Source organism: Martes martes (genome assembly GCF_963455335.1).
Source record: "Martes martes genome assembly, chromosome: 4".
NCBI lineage: Eukaryota > Metazoa > Chordata > Mammalia > Carnivora > Mustelidae > Martes > Martes martes.
In genome coordinates, this window is record NC_137891.1 from 171,265,693 (window position 1) to 171,286,128 (window position 20,436).

Sequence of the window (20,436 nt, forward strand, 5' to 3'; positions counted from 1 at the left end):
CAGAGAGGTAGGCAGAGAAAGAGGAAGGGAAGCAGGCTCCCTGCCGAGCAGAGAGCCCGATGCGGGGCTCGATCCCAGGACCCTGGGATCATGACCTGAGCCGAAAGCAGAGGCTCCAACCCACTGAGCCACCCAGGCGCCCCTTTACTTACTTTTTAAAAGAGTTTGTTTATTTGTCAGAGAGAGACTGCACGCACACCGCCAGCAAGCTACAGCAGGGAGCTGCAGGCAGAGGGAGAAGCAGGCTCCCCGCTGAGAAGGAGCCCAATGTGGGACTCCATCCTGGGACCCCGGGATCACAGCCTAGGCTGCAGGCAGTGGCTTAACTAGCTGAGCCACCTAGGTGTCCCTAAAAAGTGTTTTTATTTTTTTATTTTTTTAAGATTTTGATTATTTATTTGACAGACAGAGATCACAAGTAGGAAGAGAGGCAAGCAGAGAGAGAGGGAGAAGCAGGCTCCCCGCTGAGCAGAGCCTGATGAGGGACTTGGTCCCAGAACCCTGAGATCATGACCTGAGCCGAAGGCAGAGGCTTAACCCACTGAGCCACTCAGGCGCCCTTAAAAAGTGTTTTTAAATAAGAGTACAGGGGCGTTGGGGCGCCTGGGTGGCTCAGTGGGTTAAGGCCTCTGCTTTCGGCTCGGGTCATGATCCCGGGGTCCTGGGATCGAGCCCCGCATCGGGCTCTCTGCTCAGCAGGGAGCCCGCTTCCTCCTCTCTCCCTCTGCCTGCTTCTCTGCCTACTTGTGATCTCCCTCTGTCAGATAAATAAATAAAATCTTAAAAAAAAAAAAAAAAGAGTACAGGGGCGCCTGGGTGGCTCAGTCATTAAGCATCTGCCTTCAGCTCAGGTCATGATCCCAGGGTCTTGGGATGGAGCCCTGTGTCAGGCTCCCTGGTCAGTGGAAAGCCTGCTTCTCCCTCTCCCAATCCCCCTGCTTGTATTCCCACTCTCACTGTCTTTCTCTGTCTAATAAATAAAATCTTAAAAAAAAAAAAAAAAGATTCCAGATCCTTTTAAGTAAACAAACAAATAAATGTACAAATGTTAAAAATCTCCCCTGTTCCTCACTGTGGGATTGTATAAGTTTCTTGGTCTTGCATTCGAGACTTTTCAAGACTTGCCTTCCTTTCCAATCATTTTTCTTTTTCTTTTTCTTTTTTTTTTTTTAAGATTTTATTTATTTATTTGACAGAGAGAGAGCACAGGTAGGCAGAGGGGCAGGCGGCGGGGGGGTGGGAAGCAGGCTCCCCGCCGAGCAGAGAGCCCGATGCGGGGCTAGATCCCAGGACCCTGAGATCATGACCTGAGCTGAAGGCAGACGCTTAATGACTGAGCCACCCAGGTGCCCTCCAGTCATTTTTTTTGCAATCCGTCTTCTCCCAGGCATTTTACAATCTTTTTAAAAAAAATTTTTTTAATGAAAAAGGAGGAAAAAGGGGGGAAAGGAAGGAAGAAAAATGAATTATCAACTACTTGTAGTACTTCTGGGATAGACCACAGTCTCTCCTGCAGTGCCCTTGCTATTGTTTCTCCTGCCTGGAGAAACCTCACCGTCCTTGTAGCTGATCTTCAAGGCCTAGCTCAAGGACCTCCTCCTCCAGGCTGGCCTAAGTGCTTCTCTGAGCTCCTATTACGTGCCTGTAATTATTACCTACCACATTATATTGAAAATTATCTGTATCTCTTATACTAAATTAAAAGTTCTCTGATGGCAGAAATCATGTCTTGTTTGTTCTTAAACCCCAGTGTTTATCCTGTGTAGTATCTGGCACCCAGTAGAAGCTCAGTAAATGTTTGTTGAATGATTCATGCCTATATTCTCGCCACCATTCCATGCTGTTGGTGCATAGAAAATACAGGGAAGGAAGTAATACTCCTGTGGGGAGTCAGTGCATGGTGTGGGAATATAGGGAGAGTTAGGGAATGCTTCACAGAGGAGATTAGATTTGAGTCAGGCCTTGAACGATGACTAGAATTTCATCTTGCAGACAGTGGGGCAGGAATAGGCTCATATGTGCTTCACATTCATGACCTTGGCCTCATGGCCTCATTTACTACAGCCAGAAGTGCTTGGTCTGGTAGGCACAATCTGATTATGGAATGGATAAAGCACAAAACTAAAAATTCCACAGTCTTGGATTGCTCCGTGATAGCATATCCAGAGTTTTTATTTTCCCTCAGTGCAGAGAGATTGGCATTTCACATATTAGGTTGCCGTATCTTAGGAAATATAGGCACAGCCAGCCAGCCTGCACTTTTGAGTCAGTATCCTGACCACCTGGTAGAATGGAATCCTCAGTTGGGTAAATTAAGAAATCATGCTGTGATATTGGGTTTTCTGAGTGTAGAGGGGCCATGCCACTGGGGGACTACTCCAAGACTCTTAGACCTTAGACCTCAAGCAAAAGCAGTGCCATAATTGTAAAAATCAGATTTAACCTATTCATGTCTGCCTAAGATTCCATTTGAACAGTTCTGCTAAGTACTAGTTCTGCTAAGAAAAAAATTGAAGACTGCTTTGGAATCTCTTGCAAAAATATGGTTGGTAACTGTTGTGAATGTCCTGATGTGATAGTGGATCTGTTTTGGTAATCTGAATGAATGAAATTTAACTCTGAACAAGATACTTTGGTTTTCTCCTTATATAAGTGTGTCACACTCCTATTTTCAGAGATTGGGGTAATATTTAGTACCTGAAGAATAGGAACTATCATATTACTGACTGGAATTATATCTTAAATTTCCTGTAAGTGTAAAACGGCATATTTAGATAACTCATAGTCTTTTTTTTTTTTTTAAGATTTTATTTATTTATTTGACAGAGAGAGATCACAAGTAGGCAGAGAGGCAGGCAGAGAGAGAGGGGGAAGCAGGCTCCCTGCTTGAGCAGAGAGCCCGATGTGGGGCTCGATCCTGGGACCCTGGGATCATGACCCGAGCCAAAAGCAGAGGCTTTAACCCACTGAGCCACCCAGGCGCCCCAGGATAACTCATAGTCTTGAAACTCATCTGATGTGGTTGGGCAGTTTCATTGTAACAACCTAACATTTTTAGCCCATTTAATCCTATGACAATTTGGTAAGGTTGATAGATACAGTTACCCTCATTTTACAGATGAGGAAATTGAGGCTGAGACATTGTGACTTGCTGAAGAGTATGTAGGTATAAATAGAAAGAACTGAGATTAACTCCAGGTTTTTCTTTTTTAAAGATTTTATTTATTTGACAGAGAGAGATCACAAGTAGGCAGAGAGGCAGGCAGAGAGAGAGGAGGAAGCAGGCTCCCCGCTGAGCAGAGAGCCCGATGTGGGGCTCGATCTCAGGACCCTGGGATCATGACCTGAGCTGAAGGCAGAGGCCTAACCCACTGAGCCACCCAGGTGCCCCAACTCCAGGTTTTTCTGATTGAAGTCTGCTGCTACTTCCATGTATAGACCCAGGGCGGGCCTGATGTGATGATGTGACGGTGGGGAAACCTTCACACCACCTCCCTCCATCTTCAGATTGCATTCTCAGTGTTTACATGTTTATATGTTGGGGGTAAGATTTTATCTTGAAAATTGCTGCCACATTTAGCCACTACTCACACTACCACTACTCCCTTCACCAAGGAGCAGGAAATCCCGGGTATTCTTGGTGCCTTAAGGATGGGTTGCTTTGGGGGTTTTCTTTTCTTCCAGAATAGCTAGTCAGTTAACAGATTTTTTTTTTTTCTTAGTAATCCCTAAACCCAATGTGGGCTCAGACTCACAACCCCAAGATCAAAAGTCACATGCTCTACCAACTGGACCAGCCGGGGTGCCCTGGTTAACAGATACTTTTGAGCCTGGTTTATTTTTCATAAGTAATGTATGTTTATCTGCTTTAGCTTTTCAATCACAGTTTTCCATTACCTGAATGAACATGATGCAGTGTGGTTTTTATAGGAACTTAGCTGTATTATGGACAGGGATCAGATAGCATCGTCAGCCTGCAGAACAGAAATGCAGGTTTGTTAGCCAATTTGTGTCTTTGAACCCAGGAGCTTCCCATGGTTGTTTAAATCACAAGATCGTTCAGTATGCAAAAACTTGTTCCTTCCTTGATTAGAAACTCCTTATTGACTAAATATACCAGCAATTCAAAATATGCTGTTGATTGGTCTTATCCTTACTCTCCAGGTTACACTGGGAAGGTGAGCTGCAGTTCACCGTGAAGGTGCAGCTTTGGCCTTTTGACTAATATTTTCCCCCTCAAGTGTGGACTAAGCACAAACAAAGTTTAGAAGCTAAAAGTCAGAGCCTACTTAAAATAGTTCTTAGTAGTTTTTTTGGTTGGGCACCATCACTTATGCCTACCTTCACCTTGCAAGTAAGAAACTCAGTATATTTATTCATGTGTGCTGCTTTTCATTCCTAGCAAGAATGTGCTTTGTGGCTTGGAATGACAATATGGAGGTAGTGTCATATTGCTGGTAGGTTTCTTTGGCTGCAAATTCTCATTGCATTCCAGGGTTGAAAGTACGGAACTCTTTTCTTTTTCTTAAAAATAAGATACTGTGAAAAGAGACCACTGGTATGTTGGTTTTCAGGCAGGGCTTGAAAATTTCAGCTTTTCACTTGTTCCCTCAGATGTAGATTTGAAGGATTATAACCTAAAGCAAAGACTTCCAAAGTTGTGGGTTATAGAACATAAAATAACCTTTTCACCTCTTAGAAGAAGTTTTAACTCTCTGTTTTGAGTTGTTGATAAATTCAAGGCCCCTCGAAGATACCACAACGCATCATGGTTATTGAATGTACTTCGAAGGTTCCATTCAGGATGTAATTTTTTATTTTTCATGTAAATTGTAGACACCTACAAGGTCCTTGTAACTCCCATTCTGTTTTCAAGAACATTTTACAAGGTGCTTTTACCGAGCAGCAAGGGGTGAAGGGCTATAGGCAAATGTGTAGACGTATTGTCTACTCTTCCAGGATTAGTTTTTTGTATTGCACCTTTTGATATTATTCAGCCTGCACTGAGTTCGTGACCATTCAGAGTTTGCCTAGAAGACTATTAGAGAACAAATGCAGACTGCTCAGGCTATGGAGGGCGCATCTTCCATCTCCAAGAGCAAGCGTCTGCATGTAACCCAAACTGTCCTGGGGGTGGGTGGGTTTGTGTTGGGGAGGTGGGGAATGAAATCTTTAGTAGCAAGTTTTTCTAATCATTTATGTCATTCTTAGGCTCTAGTGACTTGGTTTCTTTGCTCTGTCAGGTAAATATGCAGAGGACATTGTTGGAGAGCTCTTTACTCAGGCAAATACCTTTGCCTCTCGGGTAAGTTCCCTTGCTGAGAGGGTCGACCGCCTACAAGTTAAAGTCACTCAGCTGGATCCCAAGGAAGAAGAAGGTAAGGAAGCTGAGCTCAGCATTTGCAGGCTTTGCTGAGTAGTTTCTTAGGATTTTTTTCTCCGGATTTATAAAAAAGTGAGGGGAAAAAAATCACAGAGACCTATGGAGTTCTGCTTTGAAATGACACAAGCCCGGGTGGTGTAAAGAAACCTTTTTAGCTCTACCACACCCCCACATGCTCCCTTTCTCCCATTCCCCCAGTTCTTGCTCAAATCCCCCCTCCCCCAATAGTATTTTGTTACCATAAAAGTACTTGGAAGAATCATTCCTCCTAAGGAGAGGCCTCCTAGATCTGGCCACATAGTAAACCTTTGTGTTGCCTCATTTTGTTCAGTCGTGAAATGGCTGGGCTGCTGACAGCCTTGTGGGGCTTCCCCAGAGGGGGAGAAAAAAAACCTGGCTGCAGACAGCCGCAGCCAAGAAACGCAGCAGCTGAGGCCTCTCAGGCTAGTGTGACTCAGTGTTTGCTCAAATAGCCTGTCGTCCATTTTCTCCTGCCTTCCATCTTCTCTCAGTGTCACTGCAAGGAATCAACACCCGGAAGGCCTTCAGAAGCTCTACTGTTCAAGACCAGAAGCTTTTTGACAGAAACTCTCTCCCAGTACCTGTCTTGGAAACATATAACACCTGTGATACTCCTCCACCTCTAAACAATCTGACCCCTTACAGGTAACTTGGCTAGTTCTTCCCTTTGTTGACCTGTGGTTAACAGCACTAGATTCGCATTTTAGTTAAAGATGTTTGCATCAGAGGATTGTGTCCAGAAGCTTACTACCTACCCCAGAGTTGTTTGTGGCAGCAGCAGCTAATGTTTACCATATAAACACTTGTCACTTATTATTGTTTGGTTTCTGAAATTCATAGTAAATATAATATATATTGAAAGTTTGCTCTAGCATTGCATGCTGCAGAGTTTAATTTGGTATAAGCCAGGTCCATCCTGGATTCCATCCAAGGAATTTAGTTATTATAGAACCAAAAGGACTTTGTTACAAAGCAGTCCTAGAGCTTGCATCCCAGGGGCAGCATTCGAGCAAGGCTCCCACTTACTCTGAAACCACTAGATTACCAGATGTTTGGGTGTGTTAGTAGAGCTAGCTTTGTGGACTGGCTGCTCCGGGCCTTCAGGGTCCTTCCAAAGCTTAAAGAATAATTGGCGTTCTTCCAAATGAGTGTCGCTCACTTTGTTTAGAACATCCTTTTGACATTCCCCTCTGCTGGGACTTATACTGCTGCAGCTAAACTTGAGATAGACAACTTAAAGCCCCTCCCCCTCCAGGGGTCTGTAGTACGATCATCCTGCAGAAAACCACTGAGCAGGGGCAGAAAGTGAATATTTATCTTGCTTGTATCCATAAATATCTTTGGAACAGGTAAAAAGTAATTACAGATAGCTGGAGGCAGATGTCTTCTGCGAGACATGGGTATACTGCAAAGTAGGATGTGTGTGTGTGCAGAACTCAAGGACACCCACCTGATCCAGGGAGCCTGGAAATAGGAACGTGGTAACTATTCACACAGAAAAAAGTACACAGCATCTATCCCATAGTGTCTATCCTGTGTTATTATTATGTAAAATTATGTTTCTACCTTGGCTTTCAAAGGGGCTAGCTAGCAGAGCAGGACAGAGTTTTGACTCTGTAGCCTCCATTATTTATCAAGTTGGATTTGGGCAGAGAGGTTTCAGGGCAAGAAGGGAGTGTACACCTGATACTGAAGGGAGTGTGACATACGACATGGGGCTTGTGTGATAGAATAGGATAAGAAAATGATATTAAAACAAAGTTTATTTTTCAGTTAATGATATTTTCCTTTTTATCATTCTCCTCTCAGTTATCTGGATTTAGCCTAACAGTAATGAGCAGTGGTGTAGCTAACTCAAAACAAGATTTAATATAAAAGTCATTAGTGTTTGATTCGGAAATGCTTTCTGTGTGTCATGACAGGCCAGGGAATAGAATTGCCTCTCTGATAAATGTCCATCCCTAGCACATGCTTTCTAGAAAGAGAGAGAGACTTAGTCATGCCAAAGTGCAGGATTCCAACCAGGACTATCAAGTCTGGTAGGTAACCCTTACATGGACACTCAGTAGCTCTCTTGGTTACTTCTGTCACAGCCACTAAAAGATGGTAATTAAATCTCATAAAACAGCTGGCCATCTGTTCTCACTGGGGCCCCCTTGTGGTTGGGGGTAGGGTGGGGGTACTGAGCTATTCCAGAAGGGAGCAGGAAGGTGGATTGCTATGGTTACCTGTTTTTACAGAGGAATAACAGCTGCATACATAAACACTTTCTTGTGTATGTGTATCTATACATAATGTACACATGTGTGCCTGCACATACATGTACAGGCTTCAGGTGGGTGGGAAGCCGCTAATGCTTCCTGGAGAGTCCTGGGGAATTGATGGGGGAAGGGGAACCAATGGCAGAAATCCCCTCTGATGTGCCAGGATATCAGGATATCCTCAGGGAGATGTCTGTAGCCATGCAGATCATTAGAAATAATCAGGATCCCTGCTGCTCTAGCCTGTTCTTGCCCTGACCATGCAAATTCCTCTACCAGGAATTGAAAGTAAGGCTAAGTTTCTTAAAAAGCCAGATAAATAAAGAAGTGCCATTCTGGGGGCACTGGAATGCTGGTGTGTAAGAGGAAATATGCAGTCAATTTGAATGACTTCTTGATTCCTCAGTGTAAAAACTGCTAACTGGTAGGTATTTGGAATATTGGATTTGGTTGGGAGCTCATCTGTCTACTGACAGCTACTTGTCTTCATTTCTATCCCAGGGACGATGGGAAAGAGGCACTCAAATTCTACACAGACCCTTCGTACTTCTTTGATCTTTGGAAGGAGAAGATGCTGCAGGACACCAAGGATATCATGAAAGAGAAGAGAAAGCATAGGGTGAGGGGAAAGGGGCCTCTGTTCTACACATCAGTAGGCACGATTGTGGAGGGGGGATAAAAAGGAAGCCAGTCTTATATGAAGTAATCATTCCGAGTGGCTGCTTGCTTGGATGCCAGGTGAAACTCTTTAAAAAATGTGTCCACTCCAAGTACAACCAAGATGAAAGTATAAATCACACCAAAAATGTGTTTGTTCCCCCTAGTGCTATTAACAATTGAGTATATTCAGGCTGAGTTTTAGAAATTGACTTTTCTATTCACCATTTATTTCTCTTGCAATTTGCACCTGACTCTGCTGGACACTCAAGCTAGGCTAGTCCCTTCCCCGCCAGTTTTGCAGCTCATTTCTCAGAGAGCAGCACAGGGCTCCACAGTGTTTGATTTACAAACAGGAACGGTTTAACACCTTCACTACTGATTGGGTAGGGCTGGGTGAGGGCATAGGCCTAATTTTGGGAGCTGCTCCTCTCCCCTTCGACCTCCAGTGATGTGTGTAAGCGTATGACCTACCAGTTGCAACGTCACAATCCCATTAGCATGGCTGCTGGGAGGCCCAGGAGAGCACCAGGGGCGAGTGCAGCTGCACAGGCTGAGGAACTCCTCATTGGTTGCTTGATTTGTTTTGTTAACTGTTTCCTTCTATTTGTCCCAAAGACAGTGACTGACCTTTGTGGCAGAGCAAGTAACAAATAGCTTTTTACTAACTTGCTAACAATTAGAGCTGCTCAGAAACATGAATGAGTTACCCAGAAAGGTAGTGAGTTTCCCATCTGTAGAGGTGTCTGAGTGTTAAACTGAGTGAATGTGTTTGACCTTGGGAGGTGGTTTGGACTAGATGACCTCTAGGTCACTCCAAAACCAGTAATTCTATAAATTCTCTAGTTACTGTGTGTTGTCGAGGCACGTCATCTCTTGGGTGTGCATCCCTGAAGGTGGATGGAATTTTAACGGAGGACTTTGGAATAGTGTTTTACAAAGGCTTTTCTGTTTCTTTTCATTATAGAAAGAAAAGAAAGATAATCCAAATAGAGGGAATGTAAATCCACGTAAAATCAAGACAAGGAAGGAAGAGTGGGAGAAGATGAAGATGGGACAGGAGTTTGTGGAATCCAAAGAAAAGCTGGGGCCTTCTGGGTAGGTAATGCTTTCGTATTATTGGTAGCATTTCTGAAGGGCCTGGGGCCACAGGGGTAACAGCCTGGCAGCTCTGGTGTGACACCTTTCACACCCCCCTGAAGTCTGGCTGTGTGGCTAAGATCAATATCACTGTTAATCAGCTACCTTAACGTGCATCCATCTGGTGATAAAAATTTGCTGAATAAATCAAGAGACTCAGCAGTTTAAATGATATAACTGTAGTAGTTCGGAAAAGAAGGCCCATGGCTTCTAGTGCCCTTGCTCTGCCAGACGCTAGTATGTCTGTGGGCCCCAAACAAAAGACTGGAAAGAAGAAAAGTGGTCTTGGGAGCCCTTTGCCTCCAGAGCATTGATTTGAAGGTCATGCCTAAGAGCTGGGCATTTCACAGGACTGGAAAGGGCCCGGCAGAGAATTTGTGTACATCACCGAAGCAACTTTTCAGTCAGCCTTTGTCAGTCTCGGGAGAGAGGCTGGCCAAGGGACTGAAAGCAGACCTCAGAGACAGTGTGGGAAAGGTCGCTCGGCCAGTATTGAGGCTATATATCTCCATCGGGAAACAGTAGATGTCAGTCTGACCCATTTCCCAATACCAAATCACACTGGAGATTTAAAAGGGGAAAAAAAAATTGGTTTTGAGCTTGGTTTGAAGCTTATCCTGGTGTCCGACCTGTGTGACATTCAAAGCCAAGTCACCACGACTGCTTGGCATGAATGTTGCCCTGGTTTTTTCTCTAAATACATTGCATCCTGGCTGTCAGAGAACCATGCCAGCCCATGCCGGGTGTCTAGGAATGATAAAAGGAAAGAGTTGAGTTGTTCTTGCTTTTAGGAATAACTCTACCATGAAAATCTTGACTTTTAAAAATCTTGACACTTCTGACACTAGTTCTTCTTGGATTAAGAGATTTGTTTTAAAGAGTGATGACGATGGTGAGAGAAAAAATAAACTTTTCTCTCTTCAGGGAAATCATACCTGAGGGTACCTTCATTACCTTCACCTCCCAGTAAAAGGGGCCATTTTGTTCTGTGGTCCCATCCTGTTCAGACAGGCCTTATCCTAGGATCTATGACTGTAAGGCCAGAAACTTGCACATTCAGAATGCTAGCTATTATGTATTTGGTTTTTGTTGTGTTTGTGTGTGTGGAATGGGACTGGTGAAAATGAGGACTTTGCCTCCCATTTTCCTGTTGTCCAAGAAGTTTGGGATTGGGCTACATGACTGGTCTACCTGGATGTGCTTGTTGGTGAACCTATAAAGAGATGTACCAGGCCTACAGGGCTCCAGGCCTTGGGGATTTTCTGCATCAGAGCATCATTTGATTCATTAGTTCCCTCCAGCACTCTTCTCTCCGGGGTCTGTTTGAGATGAGTTCTTTAGAACCCAGCAGTAGTGGAGAGAAGGGGGAGATGGAGCAGAACCAACCGTATTTTGCTGCTGCTCTTTGTTGTATTCGTGTCATTTGGAGGTTTGTTGTTCACCCAAGGCCCAGTGCTCTGAGGGACAGGTTTACGTGAGGCACAGGCCCTAGTACCCTCCTTAAGTTGGCAGCTCGTCATATTGGATAAGAGACCTGGCAGGGAGACCGAGTCTAGCTCCCACACAGCAACTTGCATTTGTCCTTAGCTTGGTTTTGCAATCAAATGCCTCCTTGGCCTTTGAGTACTCCAGAGGCTTGCTGACCTCCACACCAGGCTGTGTGCCAGTCACGTGTTTGCAGCTCACTAGCCTTGGGCTCAGCTTTGCCCTTTGCCACAAGACAGACTTTGGGATTTTGCGTATAGGCTGCTCTTAACATTTGGGAGAGAATTTAAAAGAACTGCTGCGTTTGACAAGGCCAGCCAGCACTGGGGAAGGAGCAGCATGGTTTTGATTATCCATGTTGAATCCCATTCCTCTGAATCCAGCAGGAATAGCCGGGAGAGACTTAGCAATAGAATTCAGTACTAAATTTTAATCCTGAATTTAGTCCTAAAATAAAGTTTCAGAATAGCAGAAAATTTGTGGGAATATTCTTACTTCTTTCTTCCCAAAATCTTTTGTATCAAATGCATTTTTGTAGGGTCTCTTAAAAAAAAAAATGAGAGTACCACTCACACTTTTTAAATGACAGTTTTGGCATTGGGTTCATTGTCAGGTATCCACCCACCTTGGTGTACCAGAACGGCAGTATTGGCTCTGTTGAAAATGTGGACGCAAACAGCTACCCACCACCACCGCTGTCAGACTCCACTTCTCCACCTTCTCCTTCCTTCTCTGAGGACAGCTTGCCTCCCCCACCAGCAGAATTCAGGTAAATGGTGCTCTCTCTCCTGTCTACTCTGGGTGGTTACATACTCAAGAACAAAATAAGTGTACCTCAGGCCGCCTGGCTGGCTCAGTCAGTGCAGCATACTACTCTTGATCTCAGGGTTGTGAGTTCGAGCCCCATGTTGGGTGTAGAGATTACTTAAAAAAATAAAGTCTTAAGGAAAAAAACCCAACAAAATAATTGTTCCAAATTCAGGGCAGGACCAGTAAAATAACTTGAAGCAGATCTGTCTAGATAATAGAAATAATTAACATTTTATTAATTGTCTGTGAGGTGCCAGGCATCATGCCAAACACTGTATATATTGCTTCATCCTCACAACAGCCCTCCTAAGGTAGGTACCCATTTTTACAGATGAGTAAATGGTGAGGCACAAAGAGGTCAATGAATTCACCTAAGGTCACACAGCCAGTCAGAGGCCGGGCCCTGATTGGAGAGCAGGTCATTCTGTCTGCAGAGCCCATATTATTATTTTTTTTTTAAGTTTTTTTTTTTTTTAAGATTTTATTTATTTATTTGTCAGAGAGAGTGAGAGTGAGCAACAGAGTAGGTAGAGAGAGAAGCAAGCAGGCTCCCTGCCAAGCAAGGAGCCCAATGCAGGTCTCGATTCCAGGACCCTGGGATCATGACCTGATCGAAAGACAGATGCTTAACCGACTGAGCCACCTACGTGTCTTGAGAGAGCCTGTATTCTTTTTTTTTTTTTTGAAGATTTTATTTATTATTTGACAGGCAGGCAGGCAGAGGGGAAGAGGGGTAGCAGGCTCCCCGCTGAGCAGAGAGCCCAGATGTGGCGCTCAATCCCAGGACCCTGAGATCATGACCTGAGCCGAAGGCAGAGGCTTAACCCACTGAGCCACCCAGGGGCCCCTGAGAACCCATATTCTTTTTTTTTTTTTTTTTTTTAAGATTTTTATTTATTTATTTGACAGAGATCACAAGCAGGCAGAGAAGCAGGCAGAGAGAGAATGAGGGAAAGCAGGCTCTCTGCTGAGCAGAGAGCCCAATGTGGGGCTTGATCCCAGGACCCTGGGATCATGATCTGAGCTGAAGGCAGAGGCTTTAACCCACTGAGCCACCCAGGTGCCCTGAGAGCCCATATTCTTAACAACTAGCTATACTGGAGCAGATAGAGATCACCAGCTTACCTTTTGTTTTTTCTTAGCTTTAACTCAGCATGGAATAAAGTGGTATATCGTCTGCTGTCCTTAAAATATTTAACAGACACCTTGCCCAGTCATCGAGGAACTTAGCCATCAGTCACCTTTCTACCCTGTTCTGGTTCATTTCACTGCCGGAAAGAATGAAACAAAGGAAAAGGGGAGGTGAAACTTAGACTTTGTCCGTACTGATGTTTGGCAGAGATGTACAGGGGAAGAGTTAGAAAATGGCTGGAAAGGGGTCTGTCTGAGGAGGGTTCAGATTTCAGTGTTTGCTTACCGTTACTTTTCCCTTTCTGGTGCCTGACAAATGAGAGCTTTGAAAGGTGCACTGTTCTCTGTGGACACTGTTTAATCAGAGATTAGATATGTTGAAGACCCCTCCGCTGGACACCTAGAGCAGTGCTGTAACCCCTCCCCTAACCTGGCCTCATTCTTGGTGGCTCTTGACAGCATTCATCCCAGAGTGCTTCTTGCTGGCGGCCCTGTCAGGTGCAGCTAAGGCTTGAAGGTCTGTGGAAGGTTCCAAGATGGACGCTTTTTTCTGAGGAGTAGCTCTTAGTGGAGGGCAGGTACAACGGTGGAAAAAGAAACCTTTCAGCCTCACACGTGGCCTGAGACCTTACAGCTGCAGCCAAGCATATCTGACCCGGGAGGGGTGCTCCTTAGTAGTCTCTCAGCCCAGGAGTAGTCTGGTGGCACATTCATTTCCCATCTCTGCTGACCCTCAGATCTTCATCCCTTCTCAGGACTTTCCTCATGAACACTGGAGGTGCATTTACCTCAATCCGTGCCCTGTTCAGGTTTGGTCAGCTTAGCTCGGGTTTCCTGCCCTCACGAGATCTGGTGAATGGTAATAGCCTGAGGACTAGAGCCCAGTGGGTGGGTGACGTTTGGATTTTTTTTTTTTTTTAAGATTTTATTTATTTATTTATTTGACAGACAGAGATCACAAGTAGGCAGAGAGGTAGGCAGAGAGATAGGAGGAAGCAGGCTCCCTGCTGAGCAGAGAGCCCGATGCGGGGCTCAATCCCAGGACCGTGAGATCATGACCTGAGCTGAAGGCAGAGGCTTTAACCCACTGAGCCACCCAGGCGCCTGACGTTTGGATTTTTATTTTAGTTTTTCTTGCATGCCTTCTTTGTCCTGGTTCCACAGTTAAACTGACTATCTGTCCTAGAGGAGGGTTCAGGAGGGTGTCTTCCCTTGGGGGGAAGCTGGAAGGTTTGAGGGGGACCTAGGAGATGACCTTGGCCAACCCTTACCTGATAGAGGAATCCCAGTCTAAACTTCTTTCAAATAGCTTTTCTCAATTTCTGCTTACATCCCCCTGCTGATGAGAAGCTCATTGCGTTACAAGACTGTCATTGATTGTTGGTTTGTTCTGACCATTCTCAGGTGTTTTCTGTTTGAGTGAAAATGAAATGATAGCAGTCAACGAAAATGAACCTAGGTTTGTAGATAAGCTTTATTAGAGATGGGTGTTTGCATGCTGAGAGTGATGGTGGGTCTCTTCTTTGTCCTTTCAGCTGCCCAGCGGACAGCAACCAAAGGGGGCCTGGCTTAGCTGGACCCAAAAGATCCAGCGTGGTCAGCCCAAGCCACCCACCACCGGCTCCTCCTCTGGGCTCTCCACCTGGCTCCAAACCCGGGTTTGCTCCACCACCTGCCCCTCCGCCTCCACCTCCAATGATGGGCGTTCCACCCCCGCCACCACCTGGAGGATTTGGGCCTCCAGGGACCCCACCACCACCTTCACCCTCATCTTTCCCACCTCACCCCGATTTTGCTGCCCCTCCGCCTCCTCCCCCACCACCCACAGCTGACTACCCAACTCTGCCACCACCTCCCTTGCCCCAACCAGGAGGAGGTGCACCTCCCCCTCCCCCCCCTCCTCCTCCTCCGGGGCCCCCTCCTTTCCCTTCCAGTGGTGCAGAAAACCCGTCTGTTGCACCACCACCGCTTTCTGATGCCACCAAGCCTAAGTCGTCCTTGCCTCCTGTGAGTGATGCCCGCAGTGACTTACTTTCAGCCATACGTCAAGGTAATTCCCAGTGCTGGGTCCAGGACCTCGAAGCCTTATCTTTCTGCAGCCACGATGACTGGCTGGAGATTGGGCTAGGGGTTCCATGCCCTTGGGTGGGGACAGATTGGGAGGGACCTCAGGCCTCAGATCACCCTAAAGAAAGGCTTAACTCTAAAAATATGAAAAATGTAGATGTCTTTCCACCTTATTTTAAAGTAAAGGATTCTTGGGCTCAGAAGAGCTCGTGATTCTTGATCTTGGGGTCATGAGTTCGAGGCCCACCTTGGGTGCAGAGATTACTTTAAACAATAAGTAAGTAAGTAAAGTTAGGGATACTTAACTTGGGTCTTTGACCTCATTGACAAGAGATGTTTTGCCTGTGTTTGCATTCATTTTGTGCCCCAGAGAAAACCAAGCATCACTACCCTAGAAGGTACTTCTCTGGCCACACTCAGTCATGCCCTGTCCTCCACTTTTGTGCCTTTCATATCCGTCCTCCCTTCTCTCTTTCCCCTTTCTCACTCTTTCCTCCTCGGCCTTTTTCTCCTATCCCTTTCCCTCTTTGTCTCCTTCCCTTCCTTCTTTCCCACCTTCCTCCCCTCCCGCATCATCTCACTGTTGTGGAGCATTTATTCTCTTTCTGTTGGAGGTTAGGTCTGGTCCCAGTGGGTTAGAGTGGTTTCTTCTGTTTGTGAGCCTTCTTAGAACTAAAGGATTGTCTGGGGGAGAGGAGTTGGGGCAGCTGAGCTCAGCAGTAATCAGCTGGGCAGACTGTGTGCCCAGTGGGTACGGTTCGGTGACCACTCCCCACCTAGACCCTCGTGAGAAGTGCCATCCTCACCAGCCTGACAGTGTGGAAATGGAAAGAATGGCAGGCTTCCTTTTCGACACACCTGTAGCACTGGGGCCAGAATTGGATAAACCCTCATCTTTCTTTCTTTCCTTGCTTCCCCCTTTCCCTTTTTGCTTTCTCAGAGGATCCTTCTTCCCCCCACCTGTTCCCCTGACTCCATCCACCCCTGGTCACTCCCCCTTCCTCAGGCCTATGTGGATTCTGAGACCTTTTGAGATTGACTCACCTTCTAAACACATCTCTCTCTCTCTCTCTCTCTCTCATCAGGCTTCCAGCTGCGCAGGGTTGAGGAGCAGCAGGAACAAGAGAAACGTGATGTTGTGGGCAATGACGTAGCCACCATCTTGTCCCGTCGAATTGCTGTGGAGTATAGCGATTCAGAAGATGACTCCTCTGAGTTTGATGAGGACGACTGGTCGGATTAACTTTTTCTGCCTGCTGCCCACCTCCTTTTTCTTTCCTCCTTCTGCTTTCTTTGATGCATATCCCAGCAGTCTAATGGGGGGGGGGGAAGGGAGGAAAAAGAATTTCAAGGGGCCAAAGTCTTCCCTGAAGCAACCAAAGATATATCCAAGTGCTTCCTCCAGATCAACATATATTTTCCCATCTCCCCATGTACAGGTCCCCAGATTCAGTAGCTGAGATGTTCCCTCTTCTCTTCAAGTAACTGTTACGTATTGAGAGAAGGAAAAACTCCAAAGCAGATCCCTTCGATTGGGTTTAGATTGGAGTTGGTAACTTCCCCTGAGAGCCATTTTCAACTGTGGTCTCCTTCCAAAATTCTTACCCTTCAAATAATGCCAGCCATCTTCTGGTCCTAAAGCCTGCCCCTTTAGGGGCAGCCCCTATCCATGCAGCCCCTTTCCCATGCACCAAGAGGGCTGAGCAGGCCACGTCGTGCCCTAGCAGCCAGACTGCCACACCTTTCTGCCCTGGTCAGCAAGATGAGCTTCCCTTTGCTAAGCCATGTCTATGTCTGGACACCCTTTATTCTAGGAGCCATGAGGCCCTAAGGAGTGTCTCCCCCTTTGCCCAGAAATGGTGCCTTTCTGAAGGCTGAGGTTGTTACCTCCTTCCCAAGCCCTTTCTCCAGAGTGTGATGTTCGGGTGTCCCTTAAATGGCCCTCCCTCGCTACCAGGTGCTCTAGCTACCACGGCCCAGTTCAAACCTCTAATACCCATGACCAAACTAGCCCTGATGTGCAGGGATCTGACCTCTGCTGACTATCAGGAGCCAAGCTTAGAGACTCGGAACTGCAGAACTGGAAGAACGGTGGGACTCCTTGGAATCCTACGCCCTTAATGACGCTGAAATCTAGAAATGGGAAATGACTTGCTCTGGGTCACACTTTGGATGGTGACAGAACTCTAGAGCCCAGAATTCCTGATTCCAAGTCACCTCTGCCTTCTGGGACCAAATAGTGAGCACTTGCTAGAATCTAGGCAGAACAGTCTTGGCTCTGTGCTACTCCAGACCTCACCGTAGGTGGGAGTCCAGTAGGAGGGCTCAGAGCCAGTGCCAGGCCTATCCATGCTGCTCAGAGCCTGTAGCCTGTCTTACAATTCTCTGCTCCCCCTTTACTATCACCACTGAACCACATGACCTTGGGAGCTGCCCTTCTGGGGCACCAGAGGTAGTGAGAGAAGGAAGGGGGTACACAGCTTTGACAGGTGCTGTTTTCAATTCCTCTGCAACTTGTCCCCCTTTTATTTCCCCAATTTAAGCATAGGTTCCGCCAGCTGTAGAAACTTCAGTCCCTCGGGCTCATGGCTGCCGCAGGTAGCTGCCTAGGGGGGCCTGGCAGCCGTGAGGAGGGCTGAAAGGCAGAGGGGCTCTGGCTGTAGTTTCCAGCTCCCACCTCAGTGCGTGCGGTGATATTCCTCCCTCACTCCCCCTCTTCCCAGAGCTAATACACAGGTGCTATTATTCAGAAAAAAACTGGTCAGCTTTGGCCAACACTGAGGTTTCTTCTCTTCTGCCCTAACTATTGTGTGGCCTCTTATGCTGAAACCAGCTTCTCCTGGCTTCTCTGGCTTTCAGAGCCCTGAAACAAAGAGAAACAGGATCTGTCTCTACCCAGCACAGCAAATGGTTGTAGTAATTGCCAAAGCCCTCATAAAGCCCTCCGGCTTGAGGAGTGCGTGTAATCATGGCTACTACCGCTGTGCCCGGGCTGGCTGCTCCCCCCTGCCTTCTCTCCGTGAACTCCCGGCGCGGGGGCCGAGCCTGTAGGGGCCCTCGTGCCCTCCTGCTGAGGCTGCTGCCGAGTGGACCCTCCTCCCCCTCCTCACATCAGGTGTCTGGCACAGGGCTGGCCCCATGCTCCAGTGCTGAGCAGTCCAGGCTGTGTGTGCTCCCGCCTGGCACATTGGAAGCTGAAGGTGCTTTCTTCAGAACCCTAAAATGGCTTGAAGGTGTCCCTGGCTGCAGCCCAGCAGTGCCTGGAGAGGCGGGTGGAGGGCAGTGGTTCTCCCAAACAGGAGTCCTGGGGCCTGGCCAGGCCAGGGTTTGGGCCTAATGGCTTTGACTAAATTACCCCCATCCCCCTCCATTCCGGAAAAGGGGGAGCCAGAGCCACTTGCTATCATTCTGCTCTGACCTTGAAGGGGGCGGTGTTGGCCTGGCTTCTGGAATGGACACAGTCCGCCCTGGAAAGGGCTGGGGGCAGAAGGCGGGGGAGGGGGGAGGAGGTGGGGGCACTGCCTGTGGAAGGTAGGATTAGATCATTAGCTCAGTGACCTCCTAGGGTTTCGATGTGCTGTGTTCTCATCCTACAGCTGGTTTGGTAATGATCTGCAAGTCCCGGAGAGCAACAGCACAGCTCTGCCTGACGCTCTCATTAAAATCTATGCAGCCAAGCTCGGCTTTGTAGCAGCCGGCCTTGCGCAGCCTCCTCAGCTCGGGGGGCTGGGGACCCAGTCAGCCGAGAGGCCCTTTGGGCTCTATTTCTGCATATGTGTACCAGAAAACCAAAAAACAACAACAACAAAAAACCCCCGCTTCCTTAAACCCAGAGCCCTTTAAGATGATAAAGGACCCTATGCAGGTAATTGTGTGTCTTTAGAATCCTGTAATTGTAGAATGCAAAGTTTAGTGATACTTAAACTGGGCGGAAGCTGGGGAGAGTGTGCAAGCAGTGGCTCCTGAGGACTCTTAAGCACGAAGGCAAGGAGCCACCTCCCTTCCCTAGTCTGCCCAGCCCTGGGGACCTGCCCCCATTCCTGCGGCCCAGGGACCCAGCTTCCATCGGCAGTGTCAGAAGTGACTTGTGGCTTTGCCATGGTTGTGAGAGGACTACATTCCAAAGGAGTGGCCACAGGGAGGGGGCGGGCTGTGCGATCCCTCGGAGGCTCAGAGCAGCTGGCCCAAGCTCCAGCTCGCCTCCAGCGGAAGCTCAAGCGCCCTCAGAAACGACCCTGGCCAATGTCACCGCAGAGCCGAGGCGGTGTTGTCAGGGCTAATGTGAAATCTCTTCCCGTGGCGCCGGTCCTCCGGCTCTGCAGCGCCAGCTTGGACAGATTGAGGTCTCTGTGGCTTTGGTGACCCTGCTTAAGCATTCCCACCGTGTCCCAGCTTTGCTCTCAGCCTGCCTCCCTCCGCAGTCCCCCTCACCTGACCTCGGGGCCTGGGGAGGGGGCCGGTGCCCCAGGGTGAGGGGCTTTTGCTCAGGAGAGATGTCAGGCCTCCTGGGGGCTTCAGGCTTTGAGTTCTCCTGGGGTCCAGCAGACCTGGGACCAGGTGTCACTAGGAGATACGCCTCATTCTGTGCCTCAGTGAGGGCTAGGGAACAATTCTGTTATTGTATTAACTTGACTCAGTTAACTCACTTGAGAAACTAACCAATTTTTACTTCCTGTCTAGAATGATGTACATGTAGGAGCGTGAGCTGTATGCTCCCAAAGTGCCTTGTTTTCTCTGATATGAATATATTTATAAGGACCTATTCCAGTGGATTCCGGGTGTGGTTGCCACGTTGATTTCAGGGAGTGGGCATCTGTGTGGTAGGGATATAGTCTGGAAGTGCGTCCCTCTCCCCTGAGGGTAGGATTAAACCAAACCCCTGCGGTGACCCCTTCTTCACCCTACTCCTCTTAGGCCCTTAGGAGGATGTCCAGTTTTTTAAAGCCCTGTGGCTCCAAGCCTGGTCTCCTTTGTTTCCCTGCCAGGCCCATGTGTGGACCACATTAGCACCTGGTGACCTGAGGATTCCAAGTAACAATTTTATGTTATACATGCATATATGTAAATGCCAACATTTTAAATAATTTGATAAATCTTTGTAGCTACTCAGCCACCTCTGGCATGTGTGTGTCTGTCTCTAAGGGGAAAAGTGTTTGGAAGGGGACAACGTTGATAGCCACAGGTGGTGGCCAGAGCTCTGAAGGGAGGTCTGGTTGGGGGTGGGGGGAGGCTTGAGGAGCAGGAGCCCTCAGGGTCTGGATGGTGTACCCTGTGTGGGAGGTGGAGATGAAGGCTGGAAACCATTTTGGTTTAGAAGGAGACCCAAGTTGGGGGACCTAGAAGCCCAGATCCCCGGCCCTCAGCCAGCAAGGGCTGTGTATTGGGGCCAGGGGAGACTAGCTGTTGGCCACTTGCATCAGGCAGAAGAGGAGCACTGGCGGAATGCTGATGTTGCCTCCCAACATCTGGCCGGCATCTTGT

At 47.5% G+C, this 20,436-nt stretch overlaps 1 protein-coding gene across 3 annotated transcripts in view; it reads left to right on the forward strand.

Annotated features, from left to right (window-relative positions):
• Positions 1–20,064, forward strand: part of WASF2 (WASP family member 2) — a gene marked incomplete at its 3' end in the record, with an annotated part of 80,635 nt that extends 60,571 nt beyond the window's left edge. For 2 of the 3 annotated variants that reach the window (XM_080801131.1, XM_080801132.1), the window contains 7 exons: positions 5,244–5,378; positions 5,896–6,049; positions 8,167–8,284; positions 9,290–9,420; positions 11,561–11,716; positions 14,424–14,938; positions 16,041–20,064. In XM_080801131.1, the coding sequence (XP_080657257.1) occupies positions 5,244–5,378; positions 5,896–6,049; positions 8,167–8,284; positions 9,290–9,420; positions 11,561–11,716; positions 14,424–14,938; positions 16,041–16,198 (1,367 nt within the window). Of the gene's footprint in view, positions 1–5,243; positions 5,379–5,895; positions 6,050–8,166; positions 8,285–9,289; positions 9,421–11,560; positions 11,721–14,423; positions 14,939–16,040 lie in introns of those variants that run through there. The other variant, XM_080801133.1, reaches the window with a different exon arrangement.
• Between the last annotated feature and the right edge of the window lie 372 nt (positions 20,065–20,436).